This window comes from Corapipo altera, unplaced genomic scaffold (assembly GCF_003945725.1).
Source record: "Corapipo altera isolate COAL_440 unplaced genomic scaffold, ASM394572v1 301, whole genome shotgun sequence".
Taxonomy (NCBI): Eukaryota; Metazoa; Chordata; class Aves; order Passeriformes; family Pipridae; genus Corapipo; species Corapipo altera.
In genome coordinates, this window is record NW_020884926.1 from 3,962,390 (window position 1) to 3,979,090 (window position 16,701).

General features: G+C 52.4%; 2 protein-coding genes across 2 annotated transcripts; both read right to left on the bottom strand.

Annotated features, from left to right (window-relative positions):
- Positions 1–37: 37 nt before the first annotated feature.
- On the bottom strand, positions 38–5,056 carry LOC113954162 (somatostatin-2-like). Its single transcript, XM_027658162.1, has 2 exons — positions 3,435–5,056; positions 38–370 (listed from the first exon to the last, which is right to left on the bottom strand). The coding sequence occupies exons 1-2, from the start codon at positions 3,534–3,536 to the stop codon at positions 155–157; spliced, it is 318 nt and encodes a 105-aa protein (XP_027513963.1). The 5' UTR covers positions 3,537–5,056; the 3' UTR covers positions 38–154.
- A 6,048-nt stretch (positions 5,057–11,104) lies between these two features.
- On the bottom strand, positions 11,105–16,695 carry SRM (spermidine synthase). The gene is made up of 8 exons (XM_027658161.1): positions 16,469–16,695; positions 16,212–16,332; positions 15,870–15,962; positions 14,531–14,684; positions 13,770–13,853; positions 13,301–13,446; positions 12,331–12,453; positions 11,105–11,769 (listed from the first exon to the last, which is right to left on the bottom strand). Exons 1-8 carry the CDS (start codon positions 16,612–16,614, stop codon positions 11,752–11,754), a joined length of 885 nt encoding a protein of 294 aa, XP_027513962.1. The 5' UTR covers positions 16,615–16,695; the 3' UTR covers positions 11,105–11,751.
- Positions 16,696–16,701: the final 6 nt, after the last annotated feature.

The window sequence follows — 16,701 nt, forward strand, 5'->3', positions numbered from 1 at the left end:
AAATGGCCACCGCCCCACACAGAGGCACAGACAGTCCCCGAGGCGCCATGCTTTATTCTGAGGGGTGGAGGGCACAGTAAGGGGGCTGGGGAGGACAAGGAAGACAAGGAGTGGAGAGGGTGTTTGCAGACTGGCAGGGCCAGGCTGGGTAGCACTAGCAGGAGGTGAAGGTTTTCCAGAAGAAGTTCTTGCAGGGCGCCTTGCGCTCCCGCTGCGAGAGCTGGGCGAGCCGGCCCAGTACTGCCCGCTCCTCCTCCAGCTTGCCCTCCTCCTCCAGGTCCGGGGCAGCAGCCTCATGCCCCATATCCACGCCGTCCAGCAGGCCTGCCAGCATCTTCAGGATGGCATCCTTCCGCACTGTGCTCTGTTCCTGCGGGTAGAGAGCGGGGAAAGTGACGCACGGAGGGCCTGCCCCCGACAGCCATCGAGGTCCCTTCGTGTCCCCCTGCCATCCCTGGTGTCCTGCCCTCGGAGCCAATGCTTTTCCCATTGGCAGAGCTGTGACAGAGCTGAGGGATATGTGGCTGCTGAGGGCACTGCTCCCATCTCCCCTCCCTGTCCAGCTCAGCCAGCTGGACCCTCACATGTGCCATGTTACAGCTGGAAAAGAGCTGCTAACAAATAGGCTTGAATTGGCTGTGAAGTCCCTCACTGCTGGCACTAATTAAATTTCAGTGAATGCCAAGCTGCCTCTTCCCCTGGTCAGCCCATGCTCCCTTCACTGCTCTGACTGCCAGGCATCCACCTTGGGAAGGTCAGGGAAAAGGCACAGGGGCCTGGGAAGAGGCACAGAGTCCTGAGCAATATTAAATTAAGCTCACGGGGGGATGTACTCCACTGTAAAATGAAACACAGCAAGGAGAGGGATGCCCCAAAATCTGCAGCAAAATATTGCATCAGTGGAGACAGGCAGCTGCATTTCTAGAACAAGAACCTGTGTTTCCATAGCCTGACCCTGGGGGAAGGTGGGATGAAATGGGAGCCGCTGAGCTCCATCCCTTTGCTGTAGCAGAGCCTGTGTTTTGGGGTTTGAGGGATTTCTGCCAGTACAAGCTGTGAGTTGTCGTGTTTCTCTCAACTTTACATCCAGCAAATCTGAGGAATTATCTCGTGCCTGAGCATTTCTGGTCTCTGTGGCTCCTTAGCAGGGACAGCTGGTACTGACCAAGCTGGGATAGATGGTTTGACAGGAACAGATCCTGTTTCCCATGTGGATGGGAATCTTGGAAGCATATTTTCATGTCAGTCCTCACAAATGCCATATTTACTGCTGGGACTGCTGTCTCTGTCAGCACCAGCATTCACTAAGGACCACTTGGTGAGCAACTCAAAAGATGGATAAATACAGGCAGCAGCAATTATCCTGAGTTTACATTACAGAAGGTTTATGGGCATTTTTTAATCACTTTCTTAGCTCTAGTAACAAGCCTTGCTTCTGCACAAGGGGAACCGAGGCACAGAAAAACTCCACGCTGTATTTGTGGCAGAAGAGAAGGTAAAGCCAGTTTGTGCTCATTCTGATTCCTCCTCCTGTGCTGCAAGTACAGAAGTGCCTTGAGCCTTTGGGAGATAGACTGGGACAGGGGAACCCCCTAAGTGTGTCTTCTGGGTCATATGTTCCTCGGAAGCTTCTTTCCTAGCTGTAAGTGCTCTGTTTGGAAATAACCGAACAGAGCCAGCGGCCTCAGACTGAGGGGTGGGGAAGGCAAAGCTCAGCCTGTGTTAGGGGATATTCCTTCTGCCTGATCAGCTGTGGCTGTCGGTGAAACCTGTCAGCTCTTCCCTGCACTAATCCACTGCTCACATCCTTTCTGCCTGGAGCTGTGCTCAAAGAGATCCACACTCTCTGGGAGCAGTTTGACATCTCAGCACGGTGAGTTGGGGCAAACCTTTGGGGAGCTGCTCCATTCCCTGAGCTCCATCCATCAGTGCATCAGAGAGAACACATCTTCTGCATTGTAATGCATTTTATAGGGGCTTATATGTAAAATCCCAATGTTTTCCTTACTTAAAACATCTGTCTGAGTTACAGCAGTGGTGACTGCAGGGATTGGTTCGTCAGTATCTAACAGTTTTTCAGTTTGTAGAATGCTCTATAATAGATATAATGATTCTCTTTAATTGTATCATTATTTTGTAAGCAACAGTGCACAGAAGACTAAGAGTCATTACACTCAAATTAATTTTTACCAAAGCCTTATTTATCAATTTATTCCCTACAATTTGTTTCTTTTTTTTTCCCCAGCAGCTGGGATTTGCACCAGAATTTACTTCTTAAAAAAAGAGTTTACTTTTTAAGTGCTGGGTTCGTTACTGTAAAAATGCGGAGCTGAAAGTTTCCAGTTATCCCCAGAAGGGTTAATCCCAGGCAGCTGCAGGAGCCCTGATCTGACAGAACTCCAGCCCCAGCACCTCACACTGTGCACGGTTCTTTCTTGCAGCCAGTTTTGTTGTTAATGGGATGTGAGCCCACTCCTGGAGCAGCGAGACACTGATGGATGAGCTGGAGCCAACACTAAGACAGAAAAAACGCTGTGGACACGCACAAAGGAGAAGTTGGTGCCTGTGAAACCAACACTGGGATCCTTCCCTTCTCTGGAATAACAGCAGCCTTATGGATACAGCCTGAACTGGACTGATGACTAACCAGAGCTCAGAGGAACATCAGGGATGGCAGGGAACAGGCAGGTGAGAGAACTGCGGGGTGAGGGCAAGAAAACAGGGCTTGTAATCATGTTATGCTATTGCTTCCTACCCCTTTGGCCTCTTAGGGAAACAGCATGGCAAAATAAAGTTATTACAGTGCTCTAGCCATTATAATATTAGGGTTTTGCCAGTCGGTAGGGTAATTATACTGCTATAATAAGTTCTGCCACTGCATAGAGCTGTGCTGGTTCAGAGTGTAATTATTCTAGCAGAACTATGTCAGTATAACTCCCCTTGTGAATACTACTCTGGAAAAAGCAATTTTATTCTGATATAATTACTTCATTTATGATTCCTCTGTTACTTTCCTACTGAACCCATCTTTTAAACATTTGTCCTTCCCATGAGTCCTATTTAAAATATCATCTCCCTTGATCATTTTACCAATTATGTATCTTTTCTCTCCCTCCCTAGTACTCTGCTTTATTCTCTCATGCTGTACCATTTCAGTAATATTTTCTCCTTTTCCCTCTGCTCTCTCCTGTTCATTTTGCCAGTTTTTGCTTAGCTCAGACTTCACTTTTGCAGCCCCTGGCATCTGGTACCTTTCTAAATCAGCTGGGTAGAGCTGTAGAAACAGCCCCAGGGTCAGCAGCGAGAAAAGCTGTAGTGCCTTGGAATATAGAGGGGTGGGAGAGTTGTTTGCACCAGGTAAAGCCTAACTGCCCTTATCCCCCCTCCCCTGGCTCTGTCCTCACCCAACTCCTTCCCAGGGTGGTTTTACTCACCCTGGTGCTCTGGATGGCCAGTCTCTCTTCCCCAGGCAGTGCCGTGGCTCTCACAGTCCACACCAGCAGCAGCACAGACACCAGGCTGGCCACCAGCTGCATGATGCACAGGCTGGGACTGGTGCTGAACGAGGAAGACTGGGAGAGGGAGCTGCTCCTGGGCTCTCTTCTGCCTCAGACAATGGCTGCAGCCCCTTTTATAGCCCTCCCCCAGCCCAGTGGGTGACGCAAACAATTAAGTCTATATCAAAGGCAAATTAGACTTTGGAGAGGTTGTTAACACTTGGCTGCTTGAGTGGGATACTTCAGTGCCTCTGGGCTCTCCATGTGCCAGACCTGCAGAGATTGAGGAAGCAAAGGCTTGGGACACTCCAGTAACATGCTGTTTCTTCACTCCAAGAAATTGCAGGCACTATCTGTGCCTCTCCTAGTTAGCTGGATTCTGTTTGGGTAATAATGTTGGGTAGAAGAGGCCACCAGCTTACACAAACCTGGATGATTCAGAGGGAAGAGGTAAAACTTCTGGCCACCAGTACTTAGATATGGTCTTGGACCCTCAGCTGGTGTGTCCAAACAGCTCCAGGCTTTCAGGGTATTTGGATCTGGGTCTCTGCATCCAGCAATGCATCTCACTGTGGGATGCCAACACGCCTGGCTTTCCCTGTGGGGTAACATGGGGACAGAGCTGCAGCTGTGCAGTTATATCCCCTCTCTAGAAAATGCACATCAGATCACCTGGAAGCCAGCTGGGGTTTATGGGGTCTTGTTTCTAGTGTTGCTTCAATCCCTCTTGAACCTATGCCAGGAGTGTAGGTCAACACAGTGGAGATGCTGGGTTTAAATGTGTTAAAAACCAAGTACTGAAAGGCTGGAACTGCTCTACCCTGAGAGGCTTAAAAAGGCTCATGCTCTGCTGGCACTGACCACAGGCTCCTTGGAGTGTGTGTTCCTACCACTCCTGGTCAGCAGTTAATAATGCCTCTTCCTTGCCCCAAAAGCTGTCCCAGCAGTGGAAATGGTCCCTGGGCCAGTAGAAAGTGCTGTTGAGCACTGCTGTCTGCATTGTCCCCATCACTTGACAGTGACATGCCTGTGAGATGCAGAGCTGAGATCCCAGCTCACCACCAGCCCTTTCTCCAGGAGCACTTGCCTCAGGGCAAGTCTTCCCCTGACCCTAACAACAAACGACAATCAAAAGATAAATTGTTATCCTAATTTAGCACATTAAAAAAAAAAACCACAGGGAGGTGACTTGGCCAGGGGATGCTGTGGCAGAACTAAGAACAGAAGGCAGAAAAACCTGTTCCCCATTTCTCGCTCTTACCAGCATTACAGATCCTGGAAACAGCATGATGGAACCTTGCCTGCAAATAATCCAGCTCCTAATGCCAGCTGCACCAGCTCTTGAGGGAAAAGATGCCACCACTTCCATGCACACTGTAAAAGAAATGCTGATTCCCTCATTGAAAGACAGAAAAACCCTTTTCTGAGTCACAGAGTCTTGTGGGGGAAAAGTAACAATCTAGCAATTTCTGGAAACGAATTTTCTTGGAAAACTTTGTAACCTCCTTGTTTCTCACCCTCCCCAAGTGAGAGGTGGCTGCCACGCACCACTTCCAGATGAAACATTATCTGTTTCCTTTGAACCTGATCTGGCTGCTTTATCAGAATTGCCGGGTAATGGATTCTGTCAAACACTTCCCAGCCAGCCCGGGGCTGAGGCAGAGCAGGGAAGCTCCGGGCTGCAGCGAGCAGAGAAACCACAGGGACCTGCCAAATGACCCGCAGCCGATCTGCTCCAGGAGGGGTGAACCGGGGGAAGAGCAAATGGAGAAAACACACTTGGCTGCTCAAGGGGAAGGAAGGGCAGGTCCTGGGAGTGTGAGATGTGCTGGGGCTGACAGGTGAGCCCTGCACTGGGGCTGTGAGCAGGACTCACCCCCGTGGGCCGTGCAGGCAGCAGGGGCAGTGCGGGCAGGTCTCCATGCTGGGCCCATCTGCTCTGCCCACGCTGCTCGTTCCAATAAACACAGTTCTGTCTGCAGCTTCCCCTTGGAAGGGGTTGTTGTCTGTAATGCTCCACTGAGAGACTGGGGTCACAAGTGTGACAATGCTCCTACCAGAAAAGGAAGTGGTGAGTGAGAGATCAGCTGCTGAGGAGGCTCACAGGGATGTAAAGGGTGACCAGGCTGCCCTGAATGTGTCCTGGGGTTAAAGGGCAGCAACAAAATAACTGTTACCTCGTGAGCAGGGGTGACTTTGGAGAGAGCTCCTGCCCAGATACTCCAGCACCAAACCTGTGGCCCTGCTGACAAGCACAGCCCAGACAAAACCTGTGTCTAGCCTGGGCAAGGCTGGGTGTCTGTTCCCAGCTGGGAGGGAGGGAACAGGGACACATCAAAGCACTTACACTCCAATGCCCACAGTAGGACTGAATCTCTAAATCCAGACTAGTTTCCTCTGGGCTCTGCTACAGCATCTCTCAAAATCAGACACCTCTTTTTCAGGTTGCTCCATCTTTTCTAGTGCCCTTCTCTTTCCTCTGCTGCTTCCCCTAATTAGTCTGTCCTCTGGCCCGTTTGCAGACCTGCTGACCACCTCCCCACCACAGGCTATAGCACCATCTCCTTCACCAAAGGAAGTAAAATAACTCTGTGGTGGTAAAATTTGTTCTTTTTAGTAATTGGATAGAGTTCAACATACAGCACCAGGGTTGTTCTTACTTCCTGCTGTTCCTATCCCATGTGCATTGGCTGTCTGACCTTTAAGAAGGCCCCAATTATTATTTTTTTTTTTTTTTTTTGCCAACCCTTAAAAGCTTATCACCCTGTACAGGAAAGAGTAAAGGTCTGCCCTTGGAACAATAAACATTTCTGATAATTTTTTCCTCCTACCACTTTCTCCCTGTTATCTGAAGTTGTGTTCCCTTTGGAAGTCGTGTTCCCTTTGGAAGTCGTGTTCCCTTTGGAAGTCGTGTTCCTTGATGCTTTCCTGCCCCCAGCTGCACATGGCCTGAGTGGGTTTCTGCCACTTCACAGTGAGGGTAGGTCTGTCTGAAATCAGAATGCCTTTGAACACATCCCTGGGAGCCTGGCAGGGTGGGGATGCTCCAGAAGGAATTCCTGCATACAGTAACTTGAAAAGGCCTGGCTCTCCCAGGATTCTGTCCCACAGTCAGTGTGGCTCCAGCAGAGATGCACAGTGGGTTCAGAAGCACAGCAGAATATGTTTCCTCAACCACACGAGACAACCTCCATCTTTTTGTGACTAAGGCTGCACAAACAACATGCACTGGGAGAGGTTTTATCATTCAAGAAAGAGGTCCCTGACCTCTCCTCAGTGAGTCTGTGCAGCAGCAAAGACTGGGCACTCCTGGAACACAAAAAATATGACTGTGTCTGACACCAAATGCCACACTAAGGAACGAGATTGTTTCTCAGTTGCTCTTCTATATGGCCTGGATATTTGCTGCCTTCTGCCTGTTTGTTGCCTGATCTGGGCCTAGGTCACCATGCCTTGAAGCACGTAGCAGAACCACATCAGGCTTCCTGCACAGTGTCTGGTTCCCAAAGGTGAGGCACTCAGCTGCAGCTGAAGGAAGGGTTCCAATGCCTTCCTGTCATTGGAGTCCTTGCTCTCTGCCCTCGAGAGTCCCTTGTTGCAAAGGCCAATGCAATAAATAAAGCAATAGTCAGCTGACAGTTGTGAGCCTTCCTGGAAGGGGAAACCAATTTGTTCACGGGCCTGAAATCACAGCTCATTTCTCAGGCAGTGTTCCCTGGCACTGTGCTCCCCAGGGCCCCGGAGGAGCACGCAGGTGGCTGTTCCAGCCTTGGCTTTCCACTGGCACTAATCTAACAAACCCAGGGAAGAGATTGTGGGAGCGTGGGCTGGAGCCTCATCCCTGCTCAGAGCTCAGAGCAGGTGCAGGAGGAGGAGGGGAGGGCCCAGGGATGCTGCTCTCACAGCACACATGACTGCAAGGCTGTTCCAGCTCTCTGGGGAGGGGGAGCTGGGGGAGCTGTGCTGCCTCCTCTGTCTGCCAACCCCAGAGGGACTCAGCAGGGTGAGGGGGGGGTGAGCAAAATGTCTCAGTGGTGCTCAAAGCCTTTTGTAGAACCAAAAAAAAGGGAAATTTAGGTTAGATATTTATTGGGAAGAAATTTTTTACTGTGAGGGTGGTGAGACACTGGAACAGGCTGCCCAGGGAGGTTGTGGGTGCCACAACCCTGGCAATGTTCAAAGCCATGTTGGATAAGGCCTTGAGCAATCTGGTCTAGTGGGAGGAGCCCCTGCCCATGGCAGGGGGGATTGGGACTGGTTGATCTTTAAGGTCCATTCCAACCCCTTAACATCTGATGATTTTATGATTTAACTGCATGTGAAGTTAAACATTAAACACCAAAATCTTCCTTAGAAAATAACTAATCACTATGAAACACTATTTCAAAGTACCTGTTTTCCAGTGCAAACATGTTGCCTGGCTCCAGGCCGGAGTCATTTCAGGCTGTGAAGCCTGGGGTTACTGCTGCTGCCACAGACTGACCTCTGTTACACCAGAGTTGTCCCTTTATTGGCAGGATTGGCCAGACAAGACTTGGATAGAAACGTTTCTTTACCATTTGGATCACCTGAGGGATTGCTTATGCACTGCACCTCGTGGGAATTCCAAGAGCTCACCAGGGATGCTGACACATGGACCTGTGAGACTGTCAGCACCACAGAAGGGACCACTGGGCTGGGAGAGCCTTGGACAGGAATTGCAGACAGGCTGGGGTTCTGGTTCCTGCTCTCCCCCAGCTGAAGGGGGTGAGACACACACAGGGTCATCACACACAGGGTCATCACACATATCATCCTGCCCTTAACCCTGGCACACACAGGTAGATTTGTAAAGTAAATCCTCACTGGACATGCCCAGCCCTGGGCTGCTGCAGCAGCCCTTCAGTACCAAGCAGAGGCAGCTCCTCCTGCAGGGTACCTGTGGGGTCCCTGCTCCAGCACCCTCAGCACTTCAAGCCCCTTCAGCCAGGAGCTGGTGTCATTGAAAGGCCTGCACTGAGATCCCTAACATTCACAATAATCCACCCATCTTTATGTGCCTCACACCTCACTGTGCTGTAACTGCGATTCCCTGGCTACAATTCCCCAGCTTTTGCACATTTGAAAAGCACTTAACTCCATCCTGTACGTGACTAGGAAACACTATCCCCCAGACTTCTCAGCATTTGACTTGGTTAAATTTCTTTTTAACAGCATTTTGCCTGACTCTTTTGCTAGACCTGAGTTGCTGTTTCATGTTGTCCACGCTTCTCCCTCTTCTTCCCCCACCGTATTACCAAGAGAATTTTCCTCTCCCTGAACTTGGTGGCACTTGTTAATATTTTTTTGACTGCTTGCTTACCAAGGCTGCTGTTCTGATGAAAGATGAATGTCATTCTTCCTTGCTCCAGCTCTCAGCCCCATCAATAATTCAGCCAGGCCTCGACAACATTAGCTCTGGGTGAATATACCACACTCACGCCAATTAACTGACTGAAAGGGCTCGGGAGAGACAGGCAGGAGATTTCTCTTAATTTTATGAAGCTCTTTTCTGAACTTCTAAAAACTGAGTTAGTTCAAAGAGTAAAATCAGAGCAGAGAGTCTGACACAGTTCAAGAGGTGCCAAGAGACTCCAACAATGGATGTGCTAAAGCCCATCAGGCTCCTCTCCCGCGCTTGTCTCCACCTGCTCTGACTGACACAACACTGCACATTCCCTGGGACAGAGCCTATCCCTGCTCATGTGCTCCTGGCTTAATGAGCTGCTGGAACATGACTGCAGCATGTCTAGACAAACATCATCTCAGTGGCTCTTTGCTTGTGAACAGCCTTGCCCGTGGAGAACAGTGACTTGGAATGACTCGGAAACTATATATAGGGCCCTGTGGACAGAGTGTGTGTGACTTGGATGGGAAACAGCCTTGTCTTCCTGCTCTCATCACTGGCTACTTGCTGAACTTACACGTTTGGAGAGAGCTCAAAGAACCACAAGGAATAATTAGCTGTGTTGAGGCCAGGTTAGAGGAAGCTCTTTCCCTCCTGGGCATTGTTGTACTCACCAGGGGTGGGTGAAAGGCTTGAACTTGTTACTAGTTGGCTGCTGCTCTAAGGCCTTCCTGGACTACAGTCCTGGTCTTGATTCCTGTTCCAGGGGAAAGTGCCAGAGCTAGTTTTCCATCAAGGACGAAGGGATGAAGGGGGCTCAGGTCCCACAGGGATTTAAACAGGAGGAGCTAGAACCATTACTGATCTGCTCTTCATAAAAATATTAGAGTTGAGCAATGAAAATGCCTCATTAGCCCAAACGACTCTGTAGCTGTGAGAGAAAGGAGACAGTTACCCAGACAATTAAAGAGACAAAATGAGTGTAAAATTCCAAACACAAGAATCCAGAGGAGATCCAGACTCAGCTCTGCAGCTCAGCAATGCTTTGCAAACCCCCACGACCTCCAAGAAGCTGTACTGATACAGGTGGTAGAAGGGGGGACTGGGAAAGAACTGACAAGTCTCATCAGAAAGGGGAGAAAGCAGGAGGGTTGGTACTGACCCCACAAGTCCCTTGCTGTGGGCACACAGTGGCTGCACCACTAAGGCTGTTTGTAGGGTCACAATTGTGGTAAAGCTCAACCCCAACCTTTCCTCAAGTCTGCTCCTTCTGTTTCTCTCTTAACAAGCCCCCTCAGCAGCAGCTTTTTGCCTTCTCCTGATGCCACCTAGTGCCTGTCCCCAGCCTGCTCAGCCAGAGCTCAGCCCTCGGAGCCACCACAGCTCCTGCAGAGGAAAGGAGGGAGTGGGGCCAGGACTGCCAGGAACTGCCTGATGGCAGCAGGGAGACGGGCAGCTGGAAAACAGCTTGGAAAACTGTACCCCAGGCAGCAGGTGGACTGGAGCACAGCTTGGGCAACAGGTACTGACACTGCAGCGGGAGCTGTTGGGCTACAATACAAAACAAGCAATGGGATCACTCTTCAGAGCTTTCTTTGGATGAGAACTCGTCATCCCTAGAGATGAGGGAGAGAGGAAGTTGGAGTGACTACAGAGAGCCCCTGGAAGCACAGCAAACCCTCAGGATCTCCGTTTCCCCTCCCTGTCTCCCCAGAGAACACCGACCCACGCTGGTGTCACCTTAACCAGAGCCGAGTGTTTAATGGAGTGCAGGGAGGGACAGGGGCACAGTGGGTGTGCTGGGAGGAGGATCCCACTGCACCGGGCACGGAGTCTTCGGAGCAGAAGTAAAGGAGTGGAGGCAGATCCATCTCACAGAGTACAACTGAAAACAACTTATGCATCTGGGGGCAGCATTAGAAATAATGATGCCTCCTAAGGACTTGCAAATACCCAGGCCCGAGGCATCTCAGCATGACTGAGAGGAGAGATTTGTCAGCACAGCTGATTCCCCAACATCAGTACTGAACAGCAGGCAATGGAGCTAAGGTTTGTTTTTTATATATATATATTTATATTTATATATATAAAGCGCCTATCACCATATTGATAAACATTCTTTGGAACCACTCCCAGGGCAGAGGTAAGAACAGGAATTAGCCTGTGGGTACCTCAGCACTTCTGTTTCCAACCAATTTAAAAAACAAAAATTAAAAAAAAAAAAAAAAAAAAAAAGCCACAAGACTTTGCTGCCAGCCTGCCTGGCTGGTGTTTAATACTGCTACTCCATCAGGGTTGGAGGGAGACCTATTGTGAATGGCAACAGTTTGCACTGTGACTTCTCCAGCCGTGCTGCAGAGCAGTGCAGGTGTCACAGGAGGGCAGAGGGACACGGAGGCTCAGACCCGTTTCCAGTCAAACAGCAGCAGGGAGCTCCCGCGAGGAGAGAGCGAGCTCACCGTGCACAGAGCTCTCACTCTCTGTGCTTAAGGCCGAGTCAGGGACCCTTTGGACTCTTCCCAGATCACCAGACAGAAATATGTGTCAGTTATAAATACATCATGTCAGTTGGGGGTGGAGGTGGGACGGGGGCGTGGGGACGGGGGATTTAGGGTGGGTGCAGGGAGGAGAGAAAGGAAGAAGACACCTTACGTTTCCAGCACTGGAAAGAACAGTTTTGACCTCACGCAATAAGTCACTGGACCTTTTCAATAGTCTTATCTGGCTTGTGCCCCATCATCTGTTACACATCAAAGGGAATGTTGGCTGGCAAACGGGTTAAACAATCCCACACAGTGGAGAGCAAATCTGCAGTCTGCTGGGAAGGTCCCAACCACATCACTGATGATCTCAGGGTCCACCTTGAAGGAAGGAAGCAGCTTCTCAGTCTCACACATCGCTCAGCGCCTGCAGACAGACAGAGTGTCAGGAGGGACCTGCCACAGCTCTACCAGTCCTCAGCAGAAGTATGAATCACCACCTCTGAAACACAACCATGGCATCTGCCTTCATCCCTAGAAGACTCTTAGGAGGCTTTTTCCCTGAACCTGCAGTTGCAACCCAGTTAGGAGATGATGGAATAACGCAGAAATCCTTCAGAAAGGCAGACTGAACTATGCTGGAGCACCCTTTCTGTACCCTCTGGTTTCTGCTAGAAACCATAACCACATTTTATCCAAGACTTCTGGAGTTTTTCAGTGGAAACACCAGTTCTGCAGGCTCTGGGACTCAGTTTTGGCAGGTGAAGTAGGAGTGATCTGCCATCAAGGCACGGTACATGAACCCAAGGAAGCTTCAAACTGAACTCCAGCCTTCCCTGACTGACTCATCCTCTGCTCTGTCACACAAAACGCTGTCCTGCTCCGACTTGCCCACAGAAGCCTTTGAGGCTGCAGGAAATCCTCAGTCCTGCCCACTCCCACTCCCACCTCATCCTGGACGGAGGCACAGCAGCAGAGCCCGGCTCACCTTCCGTGCAAACTCGGGCAGGATGAAGGCTGCCCGGTGGATGTCAGAGTTGTAGTATTTCAGACTCCTCTCCTCCACTTGTTGCTGCGAGAGCTGCTGCACAGGCTCCCGGAAATTCGTGTTCTGCAAGAGCAAAGCCAGGTAGCTCTGAGTGCCTGGGTGAGGAGCCAGGGGCTGTGTGACAGGCACCCTGATGTGTGGCAGAGAACCGAGAGGACGCAGGAGAACAGATGACTTTCTGTTCCAGCATGAGGTCAAAGGTTCTGCACAGCTCCAGCCCCAAGGGCTGGGGTTCACTCTCTGTAACTCGTGTGACCAGCCTTGATGCACAGATGTCAGTGCATGAGGTCACACTGGGCGAGCCCCGTGCCAGATGAAGCTGTCAGAGTGCCTGAGCATCCAAGAAAGCAAGGCTTTGCTGTTCAGAGCAGAATCCATGTCTGTGTTAAGTCAGGCACAGTGCATGCTGCCAGCACCCCAGATAAATCCTGTACAGCAGCAGCACTGCTGGCCCCAAAAACCCACCTGACAGTTGGTCTCACAGAGTAACCAGCCCACATCCCAACACTGACTCTCCCTCAGAGGCCTCTGTACAAGCAGATTACCAGTCACAGGCTGATTCTTATCAAGCAGGTGCCCACCTTGTAATAGCCAACATCAACAAGACAAAGCCTTAACAGGCTCTGGGAATCGGTAGTGACTTCTTCCCTTCCAAGTTTGTTGTACTAGATAGAAACCCCTGTCCTTTTCTAAGGCAGCTGGTCAGCTCTGCAGTTCACCCAGCACTGAGTAGGCTGCATTGCGGCTCTGGGACCCCGGGCTGGCAGAGCCAGGGCCCAGTATGGGTCTGGAAGCCCCACAGCTGGGAGAGCTCAGTGCCACAGCTCCAGCTTTGCAGGGACAGCCTCAGACAGACCCTGTGGGCGCTTCCAAGCAGTGGAAAAGGGCACTTGAGGTGCCGGAGACTCACCGGGTTCTTGCTGCAGAGCATGAAGCCAATCTGCCCGCTGGGATACGTGGGGATGGTGCAATAGGCGTATTCCACCACCGGGAACAGAGACTTGCAGAACTGACGCATCTCCTTAATGAGATCCAGGTGCAGCCACTGGCACTCACCTGCAGGGAGAGAGGAAGGCAGGGTGCAAGGTGAGAGCTGCCCCCCTTCTCCGTGCCAGGTTAACAGCGGTTCCAAGTCCCAACCTGCTCTGCTCTGCACAGCTCATGTGGTTTCAAAGGCAAGACCAGACCCCTACGCCAGTTTTGCGAAGCTCAGTGCAGCAGTCTGAGCTGATGGAGACAGACCAAAACCACTGCTGCGCCTGGGAGCCGAAATGCTTTCACTCCCTGCGTCACGTCTCCCCAAGAAGAGTTCCCCCTGTGCCTCACCCTTGGCACACAATGGTCTGGCATCAGCCTCTGCCCAGCGACAGCACCCTCACCTTGGCAGCAGAGAATCCCATCTTCTCGCAGGGCTGTCTTCATCAGCTGGTAGTAAGATTCCTTGAATAAGCTTTCTGCAGGACCTGGGAGAAAAGTGAGTGTGACCCTCAGCCTGCACTCAGCACAGCAAAACCATCGGGATTTCAGCTTTGCTCAGTAGCAAGCCCAGGACCTTTACCAAAGGAAGTCACAGCAGCTGCCTTTTGCTCCAGGGAGCATTTTTTAAACAGAACTCCTGCTCCAAACTGCATTTTAGAGATGCCTCTCCTGTGTTGACTACAGCAAGTGAGGGTGGCTCAAGCAGTCGTCGTCAGGTCCCTAAAATGAGGTGTCATATCTACATTTGGTCCCTCTATGCCTCAGTTTTCCCCTTCAGAAATACAGCAGCCTCACCACAGCCATCTTTAGGGTGGGTGCTACACCAACAGTGTGTGAGCCACTGCTTCATTGGCACATGTGCAAAGTTGTCCTTGCCAGCATGGTGCTGTATCCCCCACGGGATTGCTGGACTCAGGGATCAGCTCTGCCAGAAGCAATTGCTGCTGGAGCTGAATTTTGAGGAGAGAAAAGCGTCAGCTGCTTGAAGCCTTGCTAATACAATTTTCTGGTTCTCATCCTTCCCTTTCTCTACCAAAAGAAGCAAGTCAGCAACAGTCTTTCACTTGAAAGGAGCCTGGGCAGGCTGGCATAACTTCCAAGAGGTAAGCAGAAAAGGAGGGGGAGCGTGGAAAGCAGCGCCCTTTTACGGCAGAATTCTTACCCATGGGGTCAGACGAGTCCGTGATAATCACATCAAAGGCTTCTTGATTTTGTTTCATGAACTCAAAACCATCTCCCACATGCAAGGTCAGCTTAGCACTGGAATATCCCACTGCCATGCCTGGGAGGTATTTTTTGGATACCTGGATCACATCCTGCAGCAACACAGAGAGCACAAGTGGGTCAGCGGGGGCTACAAGGAGCCTGACTTCTCAGGCTACTGTGCAGTTGCAACCGAAAGAACAGCACAGTGAGTCATTTCCTTCCATGCCTTCAGCACAAATCCGACTCAGCCAGCGAGATCCTCAAGAGCTGTCAGCATCTTCAGCCAACAAGCTACACTCAGCCCTTTCCTACGGCCTCAGGGTTCAGTGACACTGTTGGTCTGTCCTTGCCAAACTCAACAAGAAGCTGGAGCTTCAAAGGCTCCCTGAGGAACTGAGAGAACACGATCACAGATCAGACTGCTCTGTGCCCCTTCTCCCTCTGGACACCGTTGCAGAGGTGATCTCCCTTTCTCCCCTCCTAAATGAAACCATGCCAGCAGGTTTCTAGATGCGAGATGAGGAAGATCCCCATCTCTGCTCCATAGCCATTATATCAGTCTCCTGATAAGATACAGTTTTCTCTCTAACATGGTTAGACAGGCACTGCCCTGGGCCCAGCAACTGTACTGAACACTACCAGCTTCTCACAGCTGGCAGAGACAAAAAAATATGCTGGTGTCAGGCAGTGCTTGTTCAAAACCAGGCACATTTGCCTACTTAGCTTGGCAGACTGTGCACACATCTCACATAACAGTGTTTCCCATTCCTAACAGAGCCCTCCTCTGAGCAAAACTTCCCAAGAAAGTAAAATATCAGAACAAACTGGCCGAGAGGAGGAGGACTAGCCCATTTATCATGGAAACAAATCCCCCTTTCTTATTTCCTGCTTTCAGTCGCAGGGGACTGCTCAACACAGCGACCATCCTCCTCGGGCAGGAGCAGCAATCAGTTCAGCAGCGAGGCAGAGGGAAAAGCAGCACCTCCACAAAGCCAGGGCACTCCTCCAGATCCCGTGCTTGGCCCACGCCGGCCTGGAAGGGCCTCAACCGCATGTGTGTGAAAGAAATCACATGGAAGAGGCAGCCAGCTGCCACGTAGATGACTTGTAAGGCAAAGAGGTGGCGCTGTCAGTGTCACGCCAGCAGAACCGGCAGCAAAGGCGCCCGGTGCTGACAAGGGGCAGCAGGTGAAGCCGCAGCTCCCGTGGATGCTGTGAGGCCGGGCCGCTTCTGCCGGGCAGCCCGCCCGCCCGCAGCCCCGGGGCTCCCGCACGCAGCCGGGAGCCCAACGCACCTCATCGATCTCGCACTGCACCACGGACTCCACGGTGGGGTGTTTGACCACCTCTCGCAGCACTCCCCCGTCGCCGCCGCCGATGATCAGCACCTGGCAGGGACAGGGCAGGACAGCGGCCGTCAGCGGGGGCGGCTCGGCGGGACTGGGGCTGCCCGGCCCAGCGGGAGCGGCGCGAACCCCCGCGGGCCCGTCCTGCCCGGCGATGAGCTGCGGGGCCCACGCGGCTGCGGCCACGCTCGCCCGGCGGGCCCGGGCAGCCCCCGGCAGCGCCGCAGGGCCCGGGGCGGGTCTGCGAGCCCCGGCCGGGGGGACCCCAAGGAGGGGCCGGGGACGACTCACCTTGCGGGGGTCGGGGTGGCTGCAGAGGGGCAGGTTGGCGATCATTTCCTGGTAGGAGAACTCGTCCCGCTCCGTGCACTGGATCACCCCGTCCAGGACCAGGACGTTGCCGTAGGTGGTGCTGGGCAGAGCGGGGGAAGCGGGGTTGGAGCCGGGCCCGGGGCCGCGCTCCCCCGCGCCCTCCCCGCGCCAAACAGGCCCCACCGCGTGGCGCCGGCCGCCCCCCCCCCCCCCCCCCTCCCCCCCCCCCCCCGCACCTGCGGAACACGAGGATCTCCTGGTAGCGGGAGCGCTGGTGGTGCAGCAGCTCCTCCACCTGCAGCGACATGGCCTGGCCGGGCCAGAGCCGGCAGGTCTCTCGGAACCAGCCCTCGCGGATCAGCGCGGCCGCGCCGCGCTCCATCGCGGCCGGGGCGCGGGGCGGAGCCGCTGCGGGGGCAGCGCTGCGGGGGCTCCGCGCTCCGCTCCCGCCGCCGCCGCCGCCTGACCC

Excerpts from the sequence above, each read along its gene's own strand:
- LOC113954162 (XM_027658162.1), bottom strand. The coding sequence starts at position 3,536 with ATGCAGCTGGTGGCCAGCCTGGTGTCTGTGCTGCTGCTGGTGTGGACT. Across the intron at positions 371-3,434 it reads TGGCCATCCAGAGCACCAGG|GAACAGAGCACAGTGCGGAA; the intron begins GTGAGTAAAACC and ends CTCTACCCGCAG.
- SRM (XM_027658161.1), bottom strand. The coding sequence starts at position 16,614 with ATGGAGCGCGGCGCGGCCGCGCTGATCCGCGAGGGCTGGTTCCGAGAG. Across the intron at positions 16,333-16,468 it reads GAGATCCTCGTGTTCCGCAG|CACCACCTACGGCAACGTCC; the intron begins GTGCGGGGGGGG and ends CGCTCTGCCCAG. Across the intron at positions 13,854-14,530 it reads GGACTCGTCTGACCCCATGG|GTCCTGCAGAAAGCTTATTC; the intron begins GTAAGAATTCTG and ends CTTTTCTCCCAG.